Here is a 22,004-nt window from a genome sequence, read left to right on the forward strand (position 1 = left end):
AGGAGGTTTTGTTCTTAATGGATGCCTGGCACCCATCGTAGAAATCAGGGCTGCAGCTCATAAGAAATACAGGGGGGATCTTCCTGCACGGAGCAGAGAGGCAGCAACATCTATGGCGTGCTCTGCTCCATAGAGGGAGAAGCAGAAGCTGTGCTCATGCACGTGGCTGGTTTATCACACACCATTTGCAATGATGCAGAAGTTCAGCATATCTTCCCTCCCCTCCTTCCCTGTGGGTTTGGGAGCTTTGGGCAGCAGAGCTGGCTGGTCTTGCTTTGGGAACATGGAGGTGGTCTTGTCCTGTTTCTCCGAGGTCCCTGACTGCTGCCTGATGCTGGTGACTGTCAGCCTGGTTGTAAATCTCCCTTCCACAGCTGAGCAGGAAGAGGCAAGGTGGGTGAAGGACCCCACGCTTGCACAGCAGGTCATGGGAGTGCTCCCCCGTGGCACCTTCAGACTCCCTGTGGGGGCATGCCCAGGACTGGGCTGGTTCTCAGGAGAGACGAGGCTTGGCCACCAAGTCTAAACCTTTCATGTTGGCTGTCGAGTGACAGCCAGCCTTGTACCCACCCCAAGCCTTCTCCAGTTTCCCTCTGAGCGCATGCATTCTTCTCGATCCTCACACCTTCTCGGCCTTTCCTCTAGCATTTTCAAGGCCATTTTCAAAGGCTTCTTCCCCACCGGGTACACCTAGCACCACTGGGCCAGGGGGCTCTGCTGGTCTGGGAAGGTTTCTCGCCTTGTAGGTAAGAAAACAGAGCAAGACTTGGCAGGAACAGCCGAATTCAGAAGCCCTCCCCAGACCGTTCCCGTGTCCCCTGTCCTCTGGGCTCCCCCCAACGTCCCCCAGACAAAGGGCTGGGGGTCTGTGACAGCATCGCATGTCCCAGCCCGTCCGCCCTGGTGGGCGCACCGAACGAGGCCCCCATCGGTGAAGGTCACGCCGGGGCGGCGGCCGCCGGGTAAAGCCGCGCCGCGCTCTCCCCCCTCGCCACCCACCGGCGAGAGGCGGGCACACCGGGGCCCCATGCGACGGCGATTGGCTGTCGGCGGGGAGGCGGGGAGCGGCGGGGCCGCGGCTGGCTGCAGCGGCGGGCGCGGAGCCCAGAGCGGGCGCGGCGGAGCATCTTCGGGCACCGCGGCCCCGGTGCGGGCCGCCTCCCCCGCAGCTCCCGGCCTCATATGGGCGGTGCCGGCGCCCCGGCTCCCGCTCGCCCGTCCCGCTCGGCGTTAGCATGGGCACGGTGCTCTCCCTCTCCCCCGCCGCCTCCTCGGGCAAGGGCGGCGGCGGCGGGGGGCTGCTGGCCGAGAAGGCGCCGGGAAGGGTGCCGGGCAAGGGCGAGAGCCGGCTGAAGCGCCCCGGCGTGCTCATCTCGGCGCTAACCTGGAAGCGGCTGGTGGCCGCCTCGGCCAAGAAGAAGAAAAGCACCAAGAAGGTGACGCCGAAGCCCGGCGGCGGGGCCCCGGGGGGAGGCCCGGGCCAGCCCGACCCGCTGGTGGTGCAGCGCAACCGCGAGAACTTGCGCAAGTCGGTGGTGGGGCCGGCCGACGGCGCCAAGCAGGGCCCGCTGGCCGTGCCGGTGCCCACTGTGCCCTCGGCGCCGCAGGAGCTGCACCCGGGCTCGGGCGGGGGAAAGCCGCCGCCGCCACCGCCGCCGGCGGGCAGCCGCCCCCCGGGATCCCCGCGCCGCGTGGTGGTGCAGGCGTCCACCGGCGAGCTGCTGCGCTGCTTGGGGGACTTCGTGTGCCGCCGCTGCTACCGCCTGAAGGAGCTGAGCCCCGGCGAACTCATCTCGTGGTTTCGCAGCGTGGACCGCTCGCTGCTGCTGCAGGGCTGGCAGGACCAGGGCTTCATCACCCCGGCCAACCTGGTGTTCGTCTACCTGCTGTGCCGGGAAGCACTGCGGGGCGAAGACATCGGGAGCCAGGCCGAGCTGCAGGCCGCCTTCCTCACCTGCCTCTATCTCGCCTACTCCTACATGGGCAACGAGATCTCCTACCCGCTCAAGCCCTTCCTGGTGGAGGGAGACAAGGGGCGCTTCTGGGAGCGCTGCCTGGGCATCATCCAGCGCCTCAGCGCCAAGATGCTGCGAATCAACGCGGACCCGCACTACTTCACGCAACTCTTCCAGGACCTCAAGAGCGAGGGCGAGGGCGGAGACGGGTCCAAGCACTGGACGATCAGCCTGGACCGTTAGGGAGGTACCAGGCCCCCGGCGCCGGGGGCGGAAGGGGCCGCGCACCGAGGGGCGGGGGTGGCGAAGGACTGTCGGATTCCCCCCCCCTGCCCCCGCATCCTCCTCGCCTTCCCCCTTCCCCAGCTGTCAGTTCCACGAAGACGCTGCTTGGACCCTCCCTGCTCCGGATCCGGCTGCCCTTCTCCCGCGCCTCCGACCTCAGCCGGGGGCTGCGCTCCGGAGCACCGAGGCGGCGGTGAAGACCGGGGAGGGGGAGCGGTGCCCCTCCCACCTTCGCCAAGGGGGGGAGGGGGAGGCTGCGGAGGAGCGGAGGCTCCTGGATGCGTTTTCTCTAGAAAAAAGGGGTGAAAAAATGGATGTGGGGGCCGGGGGCAGGAGGGCTCGGGAGGGGATTTTGGGGTGTGGCAGGTGCCCCAGGTAGAGGGTGCATGTGAACGAGTCCCCGGCGCGGGCAGGGCCGCCCCGCGCCTCCGCAGCGCTCCCGGCGCTGTCCGTGGTGCTGGAGCTGCCGCGCCTGAGCAGACAAAGGCGGGGATTGCGGGAACGGCTGGGGGGGTTTCTGTGGGCGATGCCTTCCTCCCCCCCCCCCCGCCCACATGTGGTATATGGGCCCCCTCTCCCAGCATGGGCGACGCTGCCCCTCACCCCGCAGAAGCCGCCCGCATACCCCTTTGTTCGAGCCGCTGGGTGGGGGGGGGTCGCCCACGCCCCTCCCCTCGGGCAAATCCCTCCCGTGTGCCCCCCGAAATAGGGGGTGATGCCTGCCTGTCCTTGGCTTGCTGCGGGAAGAGGGGTCTGTGCCAGAGGAGGCCTAGGGTGCCCAAACGGAGGGGTCTGCTATGGGGGGAGGGGGGGTGTCTCCTCTCCTCTTGCTTTGCTTCACTGGAGAATAAAGAGGTGGCCTGGATGGGCCTGGCGGTGGCTCCTGGACTTGCTGGGCTGTGGGGTGCAAGGGAAATTGGGGTAACACCCCAAGCTCCTTGTCATGACCCACTCCTCCCCAAGAGGGGTGGGGGGCCCTGGTTCCCAAAGGGGTTTTACTCCCTAATGTGAGTTGGGGGTCAAATTTTCACCCTTCTTTGTGGCCAAGGCCAGTCCTGGTCCACCTGAGACCCTTGTGAGCTCTCCTGGCCTCCTCCATTCCAGATGGATCCATTCCATTCCTGATGCCTGTATGCCACACTGAATTTAAACAGGATGCCACAGCTTATGTCACCTCCATTTTTTTTAAATTTAATTTTCTTTTTCCTGAAGCTATGCCCTCCCTCACCTTACTCCTCCCTACCTCTGCTCTGCAGGGCTGGGCTCCCCTTTCCTGGCAGCAGCAGGCTGTGGGAGCTGTGCTGCTATCCCTGTTACCAGCCCTGTGCTTCTGCAGACCTCCAGGGAGAGGGGTGGAGCACGGGAAAGCTTTGCCTTTTTTTAAAACTGGTTGCTATGCTTCAGGGTGCTGAATTTTCCAGGACTTCTTTAGTAGAAGCTGCTGCACCTGCTCTCTGATGGGGTCTGCATGCAGGGCTTCACAGCCCCTCTGAGCCAGGCGTTTGGGCTCCCCTCTTCTGGGAAGAGCTGTGCTGGCTCTGCAGGTCATGGAGGGTAAGCTGGATTCTCTCTACCTTTGTGTGCATCAGCAGAGCTGCTAATTAGGCCCAATCTGGCTCATTCAGGCAAAGCTGTGCTGCCAGGAAGACAGCACAGATGTCCCTGTGACGGGGGCTGACCTGGCAGGGCGCTGCGCAAGGCTTTTCCATGGCTGTGCAAACCCAATGAGACCGATGCTGCTCCTGTCCTCCCTCTCCTCATGGGTGCTCTTGTCTGTGCCTTTAGAGTGACATTCATGTGACCTTGTGCTGAGCTCTCTGGGCCACAAGGCATTCCCAACCCACCCCAACTTTGGCCATACCCACATCTTGTCATGGGAAAGGTAACTTTGGCTTCAACTGGTGGAATTGGAACCTTACATCTCCTATGGGGCTGCTGGGAGAGCCCTGACTCTCCCGTACCAGCGTTTTGCAGAGAGAGAAACTGAGGCACAGTGATCTGAATAAAGCAAGGTAGTTTTCATCTCAGGGTAACAACTGAGCCATTGGTACCAGCTGTTTCCACCCTGAGCTGTGGTGTTTGTCCAGTGATTTCTGTTCCCAGCTGTAGGGCTTTAAGGAGTCTCCTCCCAGAGCTGAACAAGCTCCCAGCACTGGAGGATTTTCCCACCCTACAGATCTCCTTAGAGACACTCACAGGGTTATTCCAGCTTCAAGCCCCAGCCTTTTAAGTTGCTTCCAGCTGCAGTGAGGCCATGTCCTTCCCCTCCTCCCTTGTGTTTCATTGATTAAGAGTCCTAGGCCTCACTGGGGGATTTAGGAAGAGCTAATTGCAGACTGGTAATTGAAGACAGCTTGGAGTCTCTGGAAATGTCAAGGAATGAGAGAGGAGCTTAGATGCTCCCATGCATTTAAATATGCATCATTGGCTCAGCCAGAGCCTTACTGGGGGGGGAGGGAGACATGTCTGGTTTTCCCTATCCCAGAGGACCTTGTGGAGCTGCTGGGGGGAGCAAGGCATCTTACCTTGTCTGGGAGCTTTCTGCTCCCCCCAAGGCAAAGCAGAGAACACAAGCAGGGCTGGGTACTGTGGGTGGGAATCTCAGGCTAGGGAGCTTGGTTTTCCCCTTTTTAAAACTGTGATTTGATGTGCCAGACTCCTGTGCTGCTCCATGATTGATGGTCTGGACTCAGGAGCCAGCTGTTGGACAGCAGCAAGGGGAGTGGAGAGAGCTCATGTCCAAACTTGTGATCCCTGCAGGGCTCCCCGAGGAGCAGTGAGGGACTAAGAGCCTCCCAGGAGGGGCTGGGCAGCCCTCTGTGTTGCCAGCCACAGGGCCCAGCAGCATCTGGGGTTGCAGGGATGGGAGGACGCACACTGGGTTTGGGACTTGGAGGTAGAGCAACAGGGCCAAATCAATGACGAATCACTGCAGGGATCCAGGTGAGGGATCCCAGTACGTTCCAAGTTTGAAATTCCTCCAGCAGCAGCACATCTCCTTTCCATGCTCACAGTGGGTGCTCCATCTGCTCCCCACTGCAGTAGCAGAACTGGGCACTGCCGCCCACAGTGGTTCAGCCCCTCCTGCCCCAAGGAGGTCTCTGCTCAGGCCAAAGCACTCTAATCTTCCTTCCAAGGGTGCACGGGGCTCTCAGATGCACCCTGGGTGGCAGTGGATCCCAAGGATGCATAGTCACACGTGAAAAAGGGAGTTTCTGCCTGGAGTCATGGAAAAAGCTCTGTGGGACTTTCCTTGCCTGACTTCTCTGTCTGTGGGCTGGATGAGCTGGCTATAGCACTGGGGTAGGGAGGGTGATAGGCAGCTGGAGCAGCCAGCCTGGCAAGCCATGCCTCTTCCATGTCAGATAAACAGCAGGGAAGCCGTGGTTTAGCTATTAAGAGTTGTCATCATCCCCCAGAATGACTTGGAGATGCTCCATGGGAGGAAAATGTTCTGGATGATGCAGACCCAGCACCTGCTTGGCTGCTGAAGGACCTGCCTTGGCCCAGCTTTCTGCACAAGCCTTTCCTCATTTGCCTGCAAGGATGCTGGATGGTGTTCCTCGAGGCAGATGGAATGGGAGGTCTCTCTTCTGCCTCTGTAGGAGCCACTGGAGCACTGGCTCCATTACAGCTTTGGGCTGCTGCTGCCCTTTGAAATGGGGATGGCTGGTGGGGGCAGGGTTTTGGTCACCTCCCTGCTCTGTGGCACTTCAGTCACAGCTGCTTAAGGGGGCCTGGGGGGAGCACGTGGGCAAAATGACCCAGGGAGATGGCAGCAAAGGGCAGAGGGAGTCAGAGCATCCCAGACTACATTGGCTGGTGAGATATTTGTGCTCAGGGAGGGGCAGGACGCTGCCACAGGGTCTCATCTGATGGACAACACATCCAGGTTGGGTGGAAGGTTGCAAGAGCTCTGCCTGTGCCTAGGGTGGCCCAGTGGCATGCATGGGACTGAGGGAGGTGGGATGGCAAACAGTTTGGTTCCCACTGTAGCCAAAGCACGGCCTGTGGCACTGCCTGGCTGATGTGTTTGGGAATGAGGAGCACAGACTGGGAACAGCTTAGTGCCAGGAAGTTGAGCAGGTGAGGAAGGGGAACTGGCTACCTTGGAGCCCTGCTGTGATGGTTGATCCTTCTGCCACAGAGCCTGGCAAAGCAGAAGGCTTTAGGCTGGGTCATTACCTCCAGCTCACTGAGAGCTGAGCATGGAGGCTTCCCTGTGCTGTGTCCCCTGCCTGTCTCACAGTCCTTTTTCACTTCTGAGGACTTAGCTCCTTAGGGGACAGCCAGGCAGAACCAAGCTGTGACCCAGGGCAGATTTGGGGAGTCTGCCCCAGGGAGTGAGTGTCCCCTGGCTGGAACAGGGACTGCTCCCTCATCAGAAGGCCTGCATTAGAGCATAATCTGGCATTAGTGCATTAATCCAGCCCTCCTGCTACTCAGCTCCTGCCCTCAGCAAAGTCCACACCAAGGTCTCAGTGTACAGCTGGGCAGCAGCAGCACCAGGACACTCTCCCCAGCCACCCCTGATGGGCACCAGAGAGGAGGTGGCAGCAGGGACAAGGTTTGGGTTTATGGGGGCACTACAGCCCCAGCCCTCAGCACATTGCCAAGGGAGAAAGCATCTTCTGGAAGCATCACTGTTGCTTTCTTGGAGAGGCTTCATACGGGGTTTGGAGCCTGGCTGCCTGCACCTGCAGGCTCTGGCTGAGCCACACGAAGTCACTTTGCAGGGAGCCAGGCCAAAAGAAGGTGGTGTCTGGAGAGAGGATGTGAGTCAGCAGCTTGAGTGTAGGGGGCTGAGGAGCCAGTGCAGCTGGGATGAGGAGAGAAGGAAGGAGGTGGGAATTAGGAGAGCTGGAGAGGGTGCAGGAGTGGGTAGGGAGGCAGACCGTGTCCCCCAGGGCAGACATGGCCTGGCTGTACTGCAAAGGCTCTTCCCAGCATGAGGAATGAAAAAAGTGGCATCATGACTTCACTAAAATAGGAGAGGGACTAATACATTCCCCCTCTGATACATTACAGGGGGGCTGGAAGATTTTGGAGGAGTTGGAGAGGTTCCCCTGTCATGCTGACAAGAGGCTGAGGTCAGGGCAGCCCTCTAGCCAGTTGAGCAAAGCCAGATACAAAGATACATTTGTTGTTTTGGGGTTTTTTTAAGGAGGAAAAAAAAAATCCATCTTCCTTTAATCACAGGGCAGCAGAGGAAGCTGCTGGGCCAGGTGCTCTGCTCCCTCAGTCTTCCCAGCACAGGCTGAAGCCCTTTGGGACTGTGTTCCCCATCTCACCCTACACAGGGCACCCAAGGATTCCCCTCAGGTAGGTTGGAAGCCCACAGGTGCACTGAGTGCAGCTCTCAGCCCCATCAAATGGGCTCCCCACCAGCTGGTGCACCCCACAGCCACACACGGTTCTCCCCTCTCTGCCCCCCGGGCTGGGCACCCCTGGTCAGGGTCAGGGAGGGTGTTCCAGGGGGAACTGTGCTAGGCCCGGCCCTGCTTGCCCATTGGCAGGATTTTGCTGCAGTCTGTTCCGAGCCCGTGGTTTTGGTGACTGAGGAAACCTGCAGAAAGCAGCACTGCTGGTGGATTGGGTCAGACAGGGTTCTGGGGAGGGGGAGGCTGGTTGGGTGAAGGTGGTGCTCTGTTCAGCCCTCAGATAAGCTCAACATGTGAGGAGAGGTGGCTCCCAGTGGGGCCTGGGGATGGGAGCATCCCGAGTTGCCATGGTGACAGCGGCTGCATCCTCGGGCAGGCAAGAGCATCTCTGGTGCAGCCCCGCATGGGTGTTCCCCCCCTTCCTTCCTGGCCGCCGTCCCCGGGGAGAGCAGAGCTGGTGCCCGGCCTTTGGCGCTGCACCCAGGGGACAGAGCGGTGGGACGGTGCCAGCTGGGCTCGGAGCAGAGCGAAGCGAGCCGCAGCTCAGCCTGTTGCTGCGGTTGTGTGCGTCCGCCCTCCCTCTCCCGAAAAGGTAAGTCCCCCTTTTCCCTTGCGTGTCCCGCCTCCAATCCATCAGAGATCCGGGCTGCAAGGTCGGCGTGAGGCGGAGCCGGACTCACCTGGGCTTCCCTGGTGCAGACCCTGGCAGAGGGACGGGAAGGGGGGAAGGGAGGAGCTACTAGTGACCCACATCCCTTAATCCGCGTCCTGCCCTGCGTCACGCAGTTACCTAAGCCCCGAAGCAGGCTCCCCCGGCGAGGGCACAGCCCTCTGCCCCGTCTCTGAGGGAGCCAGTTGTGGCCATTTCCCCCATTTTGCTCTTGCGAAGTGAAACTTGGGGGGCAGGGGATGTCTCCAGCCCACCTCGGCGCTGGTTGGGTGGGGTAACTACTCCTTTTCCCCCTCACTTCACCTCCCGACGTGCCTGGGAACCAGTCTGTGCAACACCCGGTAACCCGGAGGTAGGGACAGCCTCCTGCCCAGTCCCTGCAACTCCTTTTGTTCTCACGGGTTCTCTGCCAGCAGCATCAGGCCCCCCCACTTCATAGCCGGAGCCCTCCCCGGAGGACACACTGACATCAGATCCCACTCCTTTAAGCTGATTAGGGCAGTAAGGATGCATAGGAGCAGATGCCGCCAAGGCTGTGAGAGTGACCAGACCCTGGAGGGATGCAGAAGGGGCAGCATGGAGCCCCCAGATGTGGGAACTGCTGGGATCTGGGACATGAAGGGAGAGGAGGTGAGGGATGACCACTCCTTCCATGGGCTGGGGAGTTGCATGACCCCCCCTGCACAGCAGGTTTGATCCCTGTTGCAAGTCTGGGAGCCTGAGAACAGCATATGTGGCTTTCCTGAAGGGGAGTCTCAAGTAACCCAGAGTTTTCCTGCTCTGTCCTCTCTCCTGAGGATTGTAAGAACCAGAGGTGACCCCTGGAAAAAAGATGATGCAGACAGTGGCCACATCCTTCCCACCCTGAAGGTGTTCTGGCTCAGATAGGAGCCAGGATTTGCTGAGTGGTTCCCCCTCTCACCAGCTCCCTTCAGACAGGAGAGGACACAGGTGACAGCACCTCTCTGTTTTATTGAACACCAACCCCACCCCCCAGACAGTGCAGAGCTCAGCGTGCCCAGCTCTTGTGCATCCACTGGGCCAAAGTCCTGCTCCAGAGGATGGGGGCAGCTCCTTGAACCCAAGGGGAGAGACCCAGGGCTGCCCCTTGATGCCTGGGGCTCCCTGGCCTGCTGTCATCCCTTTTTCTGCTCCACCACCCACACTGCCTTGTCCCTGGGGATGGTCCCACTTATGGAGGGTGTCGCACCAAGCCCTGCATGTGAGAGGCTAAAGCTGGAGTGAAACTGGAACATTAATCTAGGAAGTGATGAGCAGGACACCGGCTCATGTGCAGGGTGTCAGGGACTGTCTGTGGTGTGATCCTTGGGCACTGGGGAGAGGGCAGAGCTGCGGAGACCAGGCTATGGTGCCTCCAGGCTCTGGTCTTGCCCTGAGGACTGGCAGTGAGCCCCACACTTGTGCCTGGCACCTCCAACCCCAGAGCCCTGCCCTGGGTCTGAATGAACCCATAGAAAGCGTCTGCTCCCCAGACCAAGGCTTCTCCAGAGGTCTGAAGGAAGTCACCTTCAGGCAGCAAGTATAGGAGGGATGGAGGAAACAAAGCTTTTGGAGACAAAGATGAGGGGACCAAGTGGTCAAAGAGGGTCCTTGTCCCTGCTCAGTGGGACCCTCATTCATGGACACAGCTGCCCTGGGGCCCCAGCTCCTCTCTGCAGGGAGTGGGAAGGGCAGGCACAGGCCGGAGGAAGAGCTAAGGACATGGGCAGCATGTTGCAAAGGAAAGGTGGGGCAATATCCCTGCCAGGAGAGGAGCCCATGGTTTTTCCTTCCATTCACACCCTGCTTTAGGTATCCACATCTGTTATCAAGTCATGGATACTTCCTCATCTTAAATTTAGATGCCTTCCCTCCTCCACCCACATCAGAGAACAAACCCAGCTATCCTGCAAGCACCCCCCCATCCCCCACACCACATCAAACATAAAAGGGGGCAAGTGAGAGCAGGGCACAATCCCATCCCCCATCCCTCCCCGCCGAGCTACCCAAATCCACAGCCCCATGCTGCCAGGGACATGGAGCATGGAGCATCCACATGGCACAGCCGGGCCTCTAATGGTAATGGTTGTTCATGTTGTTGAGGTGGGAGGCTGCCATGGCGCTGAACGAGGCTGAGGGCTGGAGCCCGTGCCCAGGGTAGAGGGACGGGCTGGAGCCAGGCCAGTAGGAGAAGCCAGCCGGTGTCACTCCCGAGGTCATGAGGTTGAGTTTGGAGATGCCCGAGAAGGGCAGAGGTGCCAGGTTGCCCTGGAATTTGTAGAGGGTGTGGTCGGGGGTGGTTGGCTGGCACACCTGGGCCAGCCCGTGGAAGTCGAACTTGTAGGCGTAGCGCTTGCCATGCACCTTGGTCATGATGTTCTTGTCATAGTAGTAGCGCAGCGCCCGGCTCAGCTTGTCGTAATTCATGTTGGGCTTGCTCTTCCGCTCACCCCAGCGCCGTGCCACCTCGTCGGGGTCGATCAGCTTGAACTCCCCGTTGGTGCCTTCCCAGGCGATGCAGTTCAGGTTGGCCCGGTCCGAAAGCAGCTCCAGCAGGAACTGCCACAGCTGGATCTGCCCGCTGCCTGCAAGGCCGGGCCCCAGAGAGGTTAAAGCTCCCTCCCAGGGCACTAGGTGAGGGACAGGGTGTGCCCCAATCCCCTTGACCTGCTGTTATGTTGCCCTCTCCCACACCCAGGTTTTGGCTGCACCTCATTGCATCTTCCCTGCTTTAGAGACACAGAAGGTGGTAACAAGGTTATGTCTCCTTTGCAACATCCCAATTCCATCCTACACCTGCAGGTATGAGGAGAAGATGCACCTTGAGATGGAGTAGGAGTGCTCAAAGGTCAACACAGGTTGCAGCGGGTCTGGATACAGAGTCTCCCCATCCCTCTCGCCCACATTCACACACCACTGAAGATGAACACCTGCTTGTTTGTTTTTGTGGGTGGGCGTGGCCTTGTTCTTTTATCAGCAGCCCCAAGAAGAACATATCTTGGCAGAGCCCAGACCCATCCCAACACGACCATCCCCACTGCCATGTCTGCTGGAAGTTGGGCTGGTCTCACAGCCCCAGCTCTAGGGACACTGTGCCCTGCACAGATGTCTCCATGGTTAACTCAAATCAGGGAGCAACACTCATCTGAACTACACCCCACAGAGACACAGACAAGAGCAGGGGGGGATGAGATGAGGACAGAGCATGACCTACTGTGGCTTTGAATCAGGCATCAATGATGTTCCTTATTTCCAAAGGAAAAATTTCCTCCCTGAGTCATGGCTATTGCATCTGCAGCTTGCACCAAAGAGTACCCTTGGTGGGTGCCCATGGTGCCCCTGTGCCAGTCTGTGCACATGCTGGAGCCTGGCACACCTTGACACGCCCATTGTGAGGCACAAGGACATGCTCCATCGGGTTTGGCCAAAGGTCATGAGAGGAGAAGGAATCTGGACCTTTGGGCAAGGAGCAGTCCTACTGCTCGGACCTGGCCACCCTGCAGAGCAGCCCTGTGCTTACCTAGGCACCCCACTGCCTCCTCTGAGCAGCATCCCCTGCACATCCCTGCTCCTGATGCCAGTCCTTGCAGTACAGTCTCTTTCCAGAGCAGAGGATGTGGCTTTGCAGTCATCCCTGTGCTCTTCTAACATTATTTTGTCTAAAGGTGCTTGGACCCTATACAGAGGTTTAGCACCCTTGACCACAGCAACAAGAAATCCTAGAGCTCTGCTACATTTCCCACAAAAAAAAGTCTTGTTCTGCTTGTTTTAGACACACCTATTTTATCTGGTTCTCCCTGTATCTTGCTCTAGAAGAAGCAGGGAACAGCCATTCCCCGTCAATTCCCATTCCACCAAACCCACTCAGATGTCCTGATCCAGGCAGTTGAACCCAGGTCTTTCCAAGGTATTGTATTTCCTAATTCCCCATCCTGGGACCAAGGTGGGGGATCTCTCCTTCCTAGGGTGCATCTGCAGCCCTTGCCTCTTCTATGTCACCACAGCCTCCACCCTGGCTTCCAGCTATCTCCCACCCATGGGTGTTCCACCCCATACAAGGAGGTCAGGGAGGTCTTAGGGGGTGCATCTAGGTAGGGTGGTGAGGCTCAGTCCTGCCTGCTGCACGGTGCAGGACATGGTAATGCACCTGAGAGCTCCCTAAGGAAATATCCAGGTGTCCAAAAAGATCCCTCTCACTGCAGCACAGTGTTTAGAGTATGGCTGCGCAGAGTCTGCAGTGCAGAGGCAAAAGGGCTCCCCAAGTTCCATCTTTCTCCCCGTCCCACCACTAAACCAGGGCTCCATTTTTCCTGCTCAGAGGAGTCCCTGGTCCCTGCCTCCTAGCAAGCAGGCAAGCTACACGGCCCAAACACTACAGTGCTGAGCCCACGATCCCCAGTGCCACTGCACTCCCAAGAAGGCTGCAGGCTGCTCCCTGGCCAGCACCGGGAGCTCCAGGCTGCTCCCTGGCCGGCACCGGGAGCTCCGGGCTGCTCCCTGGCCAGCGCTGGCCGATGCCCGTGACCCCTGAGGGGTTGTTCCAGATGGATGCCTCCGGTTCCCGGGGACACATCACTTTCGAGCCCTAGCACTTCACTGTCAGCTCCGTCACGAATGATGTCTCAACTCTCCTCTCCACTCGTAGGAACAGATCTCCCGAGCCCGGATTAGCCCGCCCCACTCCCGGGATGGCTGGCAGCTGCCTCCCGTCGGATGTCCCGAAGCTCCCGGGAGACCGGAGTTAGGACCCCGCACTCTCCCCGCTGCGGGGCTCGGGGGAATGCGTTCCCTGCTCCTCTCTGATGCCACGGACGGGAGCTTCCGACTGTCGGGGTTGGCCGCTGTCCCGGTGGGAACTGGCGGCGGGATGCTCCCAGCCGGAGGAACTCGCAGCAGCAGGGAACGGGGGCTCCGTGTGGCCGTGTCCTGCAAGGGCAGTGCCCGGCAAAGAACGGGAAAGGGTCTCCGGTGGCTGCTGGGCGGGAGAGAATACGAGTGCCCCGGGGTCCCCACTTCGTGCCGGCCGAGGGTAGCGGAGCGTGTCCAGGGGAAGGGGCAGAGGTACTCTTACCTTTCTGCACGCCGGGGCTGAGAGACCCCCACGCCTGGCTCTTCCCGTCTTTGAACAAAGTTTCCCCGACTGGATCTGGGGGAAAAAGGAACGCCGGTGGTGTGCAGGGAGGGCTGGAACCAGGCGGGACCGCGACACCCCAGCGCCCACCCGCGGGCAGCGTCCCCGCAGCCCCCGGCCGCTCCCCCTTGCCTGCCCCGCCGCTGCGGCGAAACCAGGAAACGCGTCCAGGAAAAAGGAAATCCGATTTCCGACCCAGCCGGGGAAGCTTTTAAATAGGAATAGACGATCCCGTGGGCTGGGGTAGGGAGGAGAAAGGGAGTGAGGGAGAGAGCTGTGGGGCAGGGGGAGAGGGAAAGGAGGCGGATGGGAGGCAGGATGGTTGACAGGAGCGGCGGGTGGAAGCAAGGATGTCTGTTGGCATTTGGGGAGTGGATTGCTGTAGAAAGGAGAGGTAAACGGACAGATGGATAGAAGGAAGGAAATGGGTGAATGGATGGAAGGACAGAACAGACGATGGTGAGTGGGTAGGTGGAGGAAAGAAAGTGCGAGAGATCGATGGATGGAAAGGCAGGTAATGGATAAGATGATGGGAAAACAGGCTGATGGAGGGGATGTTAGGTGGATGGTGAGGTTGGCTGGTACCAGGGATGGAAAAGGGGATGCAGGGACAAGTGGGTGGGGTGGAAGAATGGATGGAAGCACAGGGGAAGGGTGGGTGGGTGAGGGGGTGGGTGGAAAGATGGGTTGGAAGAAAAGAAGGGTGGATGAAGAGATGGAAGGACAGGGTGATGAAGGTGGGTGGATGAAGGATGGGAAGATGAATGTGCGGGTGTGGAAAGCTGTGAGGGCAGCTGAAAGGAAGAAGGAAGGGATGGTTGTGGTCTTGGAAGGCAGGAAGAGGGAATGGACAGAAGGAGAGAGGATAACAGGGTGGGCGCTGGAAGGAGATGGGGCAGAGGAGAGCCCCAGGGCCTCAGCGGGGCAGGATGGGCAGGGGCTGGGTGCTGTGCGGTGCACGGCGCTGCGGTGGGGCAGCGGCCGAGGGATCCGCCCGTACCTGGCAGGTACATGTTGAGCAGCAGTGGCACCGCTCCGGTGCCGTGTCTCATGGCAGCTGTGGGGGCGGCCCGCGGGCTGCATGTTTTAATATTCCTGCCCCTATTATTATTATTATTATTCCACTTTATCAGGGAGCAGCTGATGGCGAATAAATGGCAGCGGGACGGGCAGGGGACGGGCAGGGGCCGGGGGAGGCGGGGGAAGGGGGAGTTTCCAGGCAACTCGCAGGGGCTGGGGCCCCGGCTCCAGCAATTTCCTCCGCTGTAATTAAAGCGGGCGCTGCCCCCCCCTCCCTCCCCCCGCTATCGGGCCCGCATCAGACTTTAATCACGGCCGCGGGTTTCTATGGAGAGCGGTTCGGGCCGCTTCCTGCCTCTTCCGCCTCCTTAACTCTTCGCAAACACGGCGCTGACATCCCAGCCGGGAGCGGGCCCGGCCACTGCCTGGAGACCGCCCGGGCCCGGCCTCCCACCAGCACCTCGCTTCCTGAGCCGCCGATCGCCGACAGCGTCTCGGAGCCCGCACCTCGCGGCACGGCCCCGGCAGCAGCTCCGGCGCTGCCCCCCCTAGCTCTGGCCCTCCGAGCCACCGTGCTGCTGGCCCTGGGGGTCCGCACTGCCCCTTCCCCAGGGCCAGCATCATCAGCACAGTCCTGGGCGCTGCTTCCAGTTCACAGAGCCCTGGAGTGGGCCAGGTGAGTCCACACCAGGGCCCTCCACCTCCAGGACAATGGTCATGATGTTCCTTTGCAGTGCCCAGAGTTCTGGGGTGGGTAAGTGCATCTCCAGCAGTTGGTGGTACCAGGTCACCCCATAGCTCTGCCACCTCCCTGGCTCCTCTGTGCTCTTCTGAATAGCCCCTGCCCCGGGGACAGTTAAGCACCCAGCACCCCCACTCCACAGCACCCAGCCCTGTCCCAACCTGCTGCACATCTTTATTAGGATCCATAGAAGCTGGGTAACCCCCAACACCAGGACGGTCCCATCTTCATCTTCTTGTCCTGGGATGGAGAAAGGTGATACCAGCTCCAAAAAACTGCATCTGGCCAGGTTTTTCCCTGTCACCCATGGCCCCAGCTGTTATATGCACTTGTGGGGTGCTGTCAGTCTCTGTCCCCCAGATCAGGAGTGGACCCTTCACAGGATCCCACAGCTTGAGGCAGCCAGGCAGTGTGCCAGCAGCTGTCACCAGTTCTACTCCATGAGTCCAACACTGTACAGCCCAGCTCACAACTTCTTCTGTAGTGTTTCATTGATGTCTAGCAAAAGGATGAGATCTCATGCTGGATTTAGCTGCCTTTCTGGAAAGTGATCATTACAAGATATGAACCTAATGGAAATCAGGATATAGCCATGCCAGACTCACAGTTTTTATTTCTACTGCAGCCAAAATGTGCCTGCTGTGCATGAGAAGCTGCAGCCCAGGGGGAGCAATGCTCGATCGGGGTGGCACAGCCCAACAGAGCAGGTGTCTTCTCTTGGCAGGGGGTGTCCAAAGGGTTTGGGAAACAGGGGGTCCCTTGGTTACCGAGCTCACCTCTGCTCCATGTGCTCCACCTCTGCTGCCCATCTCCATCATGGACAAAGAGAAGATGCTGGCAAGGGGACACATGAGCAGAGACCATGGAATTCCCCCAGAAATTCCCCACCAATCCTGCTTGGATGTAACAGCCCTTAAAAAGCTTCTCTTCCCTCAACTTGTCTCCTGAGCTCCCCTGAACCTCTCAGTGGGGTGTCCAGCTCTGCACAGCCCAGCAGCCCTGGCTGCTCCCTGCATCCCTCTCCTCCCCAGCCCCCCAAGGTGTAGCTCTCCCAGCAGTGGATCCGCAGCCCCCCAGACTTGCTTTCGCTGCCTGAGTCACTGAAACAAACCACAGGCAACGGAAAACAAGCCCTGGAGACAGCGGGGTGAGGTGGGGGCGTGCCTGACCCATCAGCCTGTCCTCTTCTGGCAGCCCAGGTAACTATGATGCTCCTCCAGCAAACTGCATGATAGAGGGCATGGAGTGGGGGCCTGGGCTGAGGGACATTGCATCAGCCCAGAGTGGGGAGGGGGTGCAATAGGGATCAGGCTCAGAAATAGGTTTAGAGCTGCAGGAGCTGGAGAAGGGGGTACTTTGGAGGGCATGGGGGATGGAGATGCCTGGGTCCCTGGGAAAGCCAGTGGGTTGGGTGCCTTGAAGTGGGATGTGAGGGGACTAGGGTCTTTGAGAGATCTGGGGTCAGAGGTATGCAGAAGGACGGGGAGTGTCAGATCCTAAGAGCTGGCAAGCCCTGTGTCCCTGTGGAGCAGTGGGGACCTGAGTGATGTGACCTCAGGTTCATGGGGGAGCTGGGGCAGACCCAGAGGATGAGGAAGGCAGGATATATGAGAAATCCAGGAAACAGGGGCCCATGTCCATGGGGGAATAAGGGACTGGGCGTGGGTCTGAGGGGGAGCTAGGAGATGAAGTTTCAGGTCTGTGGGGCTACTGGGGATGGAGCCCAGACTTGTGGAACACCCATCTGGAAGCAGCTGCAGGTCCCTCCTGCTGCAAGAGGCAGTCTGCCCCCCACCCCCCACTCCAGTGCTCTCCTCCCACCCCAGGTGGGGCAATAAGGACCCCAGACTTTGCAATGACCCCCCACAGCCCACCCCTACCCCCCCATCACAGCCCTAAGTGCGGGTGCCCGGGAAAGCTTCACCTGTGAGCCGGCGTCGTGGAGTGGAGCCGAGCTGACGTGGCTCTGGGCTGGCTGCGCCTGGCCAGGTGTGCCGGAATGTGTTTGTGCTGGGGGAGAGGCCGTGTGGCCGGGTGGGGTGGGGCCACTGGGGACACGGAGGAGACAGGGGCGGGCTGGGGGGCACTCTGCAGCCGGGATGCCATGTGGGATGGGGATACACAGGTGCTGGCTGTGTCTTCTGCACAGCAGCACTGGGGCTGGAGGGGAGAGGGGGCATGCAGGGAAACGTGTGTGCTCAGCCGTGTGCAGCACACACACACACACACACTCATGCACATGCTGACACACACACCAGGGCTGGGGTCCCTGCACACTGCTGGGTGAGGGGTGTGATAGACTGACACCCCCCCCACCACCCCCCTTCAGTCTCCCAGCAACGTTCTGGGACACTCCCTTTCTCAGGACCAAGCATGCTTTTAGCAGGGTGGGCATCAGGATACCCAGGCATCTGAGGCACTCAGAACTGTTCCATCATGCATCCCTGTCCTGGGTGTGGGGAGCGCCTCGGGACCAAAAGCCTGTGCCCCAGGAGGGCTTTGGGGTGCCAGAGCAGGATGGAAGACAAGGAGGAGGAGAGGGGGAGGAAGCAATGCGCTGGGTGTAGGGAGCACCTTGGAATGGCTAGCCCGCACCCCAGGAGGGTTCAGAGCCAGATGGAAGAGGAGGAGGCTGGGAAAGGGTGCTGGAGGAGGAGGAGGAGGCTGGGTGGGGCTCCTGGTGTCCCGGAGCCGGATACCGGCACGGATATGCTGGCGTGGCAAGGCTGGAGGAGGACACACACACCTGCGAGCATCAAGCCAGGCCCCCTGCCACCTGTGGAACATTACCCTCAGACCTCTTTCCCCTGATCCGTCCACAACGCACCTCCCCCCCAGCCCCTCTGTGCCTGGCACAACTGTGGCTGCCCCATGTGTCGGCAGAGTCCTGTCCTGCCCCAGATGACCCCTATGTTCTTCCTCCTTCCCAGGCCCACAGCAGGCAGGGACCCCCTTCTCTCTTCCACAGGGGTGCAGAGGAAGGGGATCTTGAGTTTGCAGACTTTGTAGCAACCAATTTCCCTGGCATTGATCCTTGGAGGAGAACCCAGGGTACAACCCTGCTGGATGCCTCTTCCCAGGGCACAACCCTCTTGGTGTCCTCTCCCACCTCCAGTGCTCTCTTTGCTTTGAGTTCCCATTTTCCCAGCCAGAGCATCACAGCAGTGGAACTGTGCATGGACGAGAGGTGGGGTGCAGAGAGCTCAGCCCAGGGTGGAGCTGGCCATGAACCTAAAACTGCCTGGGGAAGGGGAAACCTTCCAGGTTGCCACCATGGTCTTTCCAGCAGGGCAGACCCCTGAGGAGCCAAGCAGAGGCAGGAGCATTTTTTTTTTTTTTGACAAATGCCTTTATTTGCTACCGGATAGAGGTCTATTGCACAGCAGCCTGCAGGCTGCAGGGCACACAGCCCTGCCCCAGTTCAGTGCTGGACGCGGCGGATGGATTGGATCTGGTTGGTGTGGGCCTGGCTGCTGTATTCATTGTACTTCTTGAACTCGCCGTTCTGTCTGTCCCGCTCCAGCACGTACTGGTAGCCCCTGTATCCTGGGTACTGGTATGCCACCCACCTGCAGGCAGACCCTTGGCTCAGAGCCCCAAGCCAAATCATCCCATCCCAATCCCATCCCATCCCATCCCAATCCTATCCCATCCTTCTGCTTGCCTTGAGAGGAGAGGGACAAAAAAATACTCAATGGCTTGTATTTTCAAGGAAAAACTAGCAGGAATGCATCCCTTTTTTGAGGGGGTCCCCCCTCCACATCCTGGCATTTATGGAGGTGTTTTATGCAAGGAGGTGCTTCTGAACCTCTGCTCTTGGCACCCCCAGTCCCTGCCCCATTGGCTGCACTCACGCTCCAGCGTTCACTTTGATGGATGCCACCTCCTTGTTGCCCCAGCCCATGGCCTGCAGCGAGGGATAGTCGTCACTCAGCTCAAACTTGTGACCCTGGAAGTTCTCAGCCTCGTAGAGGATGACTTTGCTGTCATTGTGGTTCTGTGGAGAGAGAAAGCTGGAGGTCAGCAGGAATGGGTTGGGTTGCCCAGGGATGGGGATCTGTGTGACACACACCAAGGCACTTTGAGAGGGCTGGGATCGTGAGCAGCCTTGGTGCAATGCATGGGGATTTCCTTCAACCTGGCACCCCCTCACTGGGACACTCCAGAACTGCCCCGAGGACGCTGCTCTCATGTCCCTGTGGTCCCAGTGCACAGCTATCAGTGAGAGTTAGTGGCTACAACCACTGCACCCATACGGACTGCTGCCCTCAGCATCACCACACTCCCCAAGGCTGCAGGTGGGTTCAGGGCAAGGCAGGATGCTGAGAGAGGTCCCCTCAGCTCTGTGGGGCCTCTGGGTGCTGGACACGGTGGGGTTAATGGCTGGGACACTGAGTGATGCAGCACTGTCCCCCCTGCCCAGCCCCCACATGCATCTATCTGCACCGAGGAGCAGTCCTGCCAGCAAGGAGTGATCTTATCGCATCCCCTTTATTAAAGCCTGAACATATCTGCCTAGTGATTATTAAAAGTTGGGGGGGGACCCCCCGCTCGGAGGCGCAGACGTGCCGCTGCTGCAAGCAGCAGTGTCTCTGCAGATGGAGCGATAGAGCCGCGGCTGCCTGGGCACGCCTCAGCTACCCGGGCTGGGAGGGGACGGCCCTGCACTCCGAGCATCCCTGTGGTCTTGCCAGCACCTCTCTGTTCATCCCATCCCCGGGAATCAGGGCTGGGGGATAAGGCCTTGGAACCCCAGCCTGGGAGGTAGCTCTCAAAAGCACAAAGAGATGGAATTGTGGTTCAGGCTAAATTTTAGACATAGAAAGCATCCCAGGATATTTGCAGGGAAGTGGGAGCTGGTGGGTGTAGCTGCTCCTCCACTTCCCATGTACCTCTGTGTATGCCTCACCCCTCCATCCCATGCCCCATGTAAGTCGTCCTCCAGCCTGTCCTTCATCGCCTCCATGCTGGGCTACCTGGAGGAGGCTCTGCCTGCCCTGAGCCCTCCCTCTATGGTGTCCCAGTAACTCACTGCGCATTTGACAGGCCGGAAGGAGAGGAGGTGCTCGGTCCGGTAGCCACTGTTCCCGCTCCAGGCCTCCCACCGGGGATAGTCACCCTTCTCCAGGATAAACTGCTGTCCCTGGTACTCAGGATACTCAAAGCCTACCCAGCTGGAAGGAAGAGGAAAACCCTCAGGGATGTGTGACACGGTCCCCAGGGTCAGTCAGGGGTCAGCTTCTCCTTCCTGGGCAGGGGACAGACATGCTGGCAGGTTATGGGTGTGTCACAGATGTTGGGGTCCTTGCTAGCAGCAAATGTCCCTTTTGAAAGTGGGAACCCTCTCCCCAGAGTCACATCATTGCCTCCAACCTACGCCTTGCCTTGGTAAGGTCTCCCTGATTAGCAGATGGGAAAACACAAGGAGCACAAGCAGGGAGGTCGCATGATGAGGCTGTATCATAGCCGAGGAAGAACTTGGGTGTTCTGGCTCCCTAGCAGCTCCCAACAGTGCCCTGGGAGCAGTGGGTTTGCTGGAGCGGGGCGTGCCAAGGGGCCGCGGGGCCGGCGGGGCACTTACGGGCCAGACTCCACCTTGATGGAGCGGATCTTGCGGAAGCCGCGCTCCATGATGCTGGGGCACTCCATGAGGAATTCGCAGCGCTTGCCCTGGAAGTTTTCCTCCTCCCACACCGTGATCTTGTACTGCCCCAGGGTGTCCATGCCTTCACTGCTGGTCATACGGGTCGCTCGGCTGCTGGCAGAGCCCCACGGATCACCCCAGGGCAGGTGCCCACCATCAGCCCCCAGCCCCCCTCCTGCCTGCTGCTGAGCCTGGGATGCCGGTGGCGCTGCCCTCACACCCCGTGCCACTGGCCCCTTGCCCTCCCAGGCTGGCATGGGGACATTTCCCATTCCCTTTCGTTCCATGCTGGGGGATCTCCATCCAGTGAGCCCCAAGTTGCAGGGGGAATTTGCAGTGCCCCATCTCTCCATGTGATGTACCCAGGACTGCCTCAGTTTTTCTTCTCCTAAGCTCCCTGCTGTGGCTCCAGGAGTTGTCTGGGTGCATGGCACTGTACCCACTGCTGGGAGGCGGTGGTGACCGCGGCTCAGATGCGGGTGTAGCCCTGGGGCAGAGCAGCCCGGCTCCTCCATCCCTCCTGCCAGGGTCCCTCCTGCCCGCACAGGGCACCCCCGCTGTGCCACACAGCACCCTGCCACTTGCCCTTCCCCAGGGTGAGCGTTGGGTGGGGGGCTTGCTGTAGGGTGAAGGGAGCGGGGCAGCGCCTGTGCACTGGGGTCTGGGGGCTCACAGCCTGGTACTTACTTGGTCGGAGGGCAGGGCACAGAGGCGGAGGTGGCGGTGCCGGCGCCGGCTTTTCCTCTCGCCCTTTATAGGCGGGCGCTGAAGTGCCGATGGTGCAGGCGGCCAGGGCGCTGTGTCAGCAGGCAGGGGATGGGGGCACGGGCTGCTCGCCCACCCCAGACTCCGGCTGTCCATTCCACTTAGGCAGTCTGGCGAGAGCGGCCCCCCCGCGCCCGGCGAGGCTGACAATGAAAGTGCTGGGCTGTGTTTGCGCAGGGGCTCAGGGCACAATGGGCAAAGGGCCTGACGCGCCGCTTTCCTTTCTGCTCCCGGACAATGTCCCCGCTTGGCCCAGGGATTAGGGAGCCAGCCTTTCCCAGGGCACCCGCAGCCTTTGCCAGGGTTGAGGCTGGTGGGAAGGAGGTGCCAGGGTGGTGTGGGGATTTACCATCTGGGAGCTGAGGGGCACTGATATCCTCACGCTGGAATACAGGGCTTATCTGGGGCTGC

The 22,004-nt window shown here is 60.0% G+C and overlaps 3 protein-coding genes across 4 annotated transcripts; 1 reads left to right on the plus strand and 2 right to left on the minus strand.

The window, feature by feature from the left end:
* The first annotated feature begins 1,235 nt into the window (after positions 1-1,235).
* CDK5R2 (cyclin dependent kinase 5 regulatory subunit 2) lies at positions 1,236-2,198 on the plus strand. Its single transcript, XM_018926162.3, has one exon. The coding sequence runs from the start codon at positions 1,236-1,238 to the stop codon at positions 2,196-2,198; it is 963 nt and encodes a 320-aa protein (XP_018781707.3).
* Positions 2,199-9,345: 7,147 nt separating this feature from the next.
* On the minus strand, positions 9,346-14,474 carry FEV (FEV transcription factor, ETS family member). The gene is made up of 4 exons (XM_018911919.2): positions 14,423-14,474; positions 13,618-13,660; positions 13,363-13,565; positions 9,346-10,876 (listed from the first exon to the last, which is right to left on the minus strand). Exons 1-4 carry the CDS (start codon positions 14,472-14,474, stop codon positions 10,365-10,367), a joined length of 810 nt encoding a protein of 269 aa, XP_018767464.1. The 3' UTR covers positions 9,346-10,364.
* A 4,130-nt stretch (positions 14,475-18,604) lies between these two features.
* Positions 18,605-21,746, minus strand: CRYBA2 (crystallin beta A2). 2 transcript variants are annotated; one of them, XM_009087898.4, is made up of 5 exons: positions 21,516-21,746; positions 20,766-20,939; positions 20,217-20,358; positions 19,039-19,181; positions 18,605-18,753 (listed from the first exon to the last, which is right to left on the minus strand). In XM_009087898.4, exons 2-5 carry the CDS (start codon positions 20,924-20,926, stop codon positions 18,606-18,608), a joined length of 594 nt encoding a protein of 197 aa, XP_009086146.1. In that variant the 5' UTR covers positions 20,927-20,939; positions 21,516-21,746; the 3' UTR covers position 18,605. The 2 variants fall into 2 exon arrangements, with proteins under 2 accessions (XP_009086146.1, XP_018767515.1); XM_018911970.3 differs by having other exon boundaries at positions 20,766-20,942.
* Positions 21,747-22,004: the final 258 nt, after the last annotated feature.

Source organism: Serinus canaria, chromosome 7 (assembly GCF_022539315.1).
Source record: "Serinus canaria isolate serCan28SL12 chromosome 7, serCan2020, whole genome shotgun sequence".
NCBI lineage: Eukaryota > Metazoa > Chordata > Aves > Passeriformes > Fringillidae > Serinus > Serinus canaria.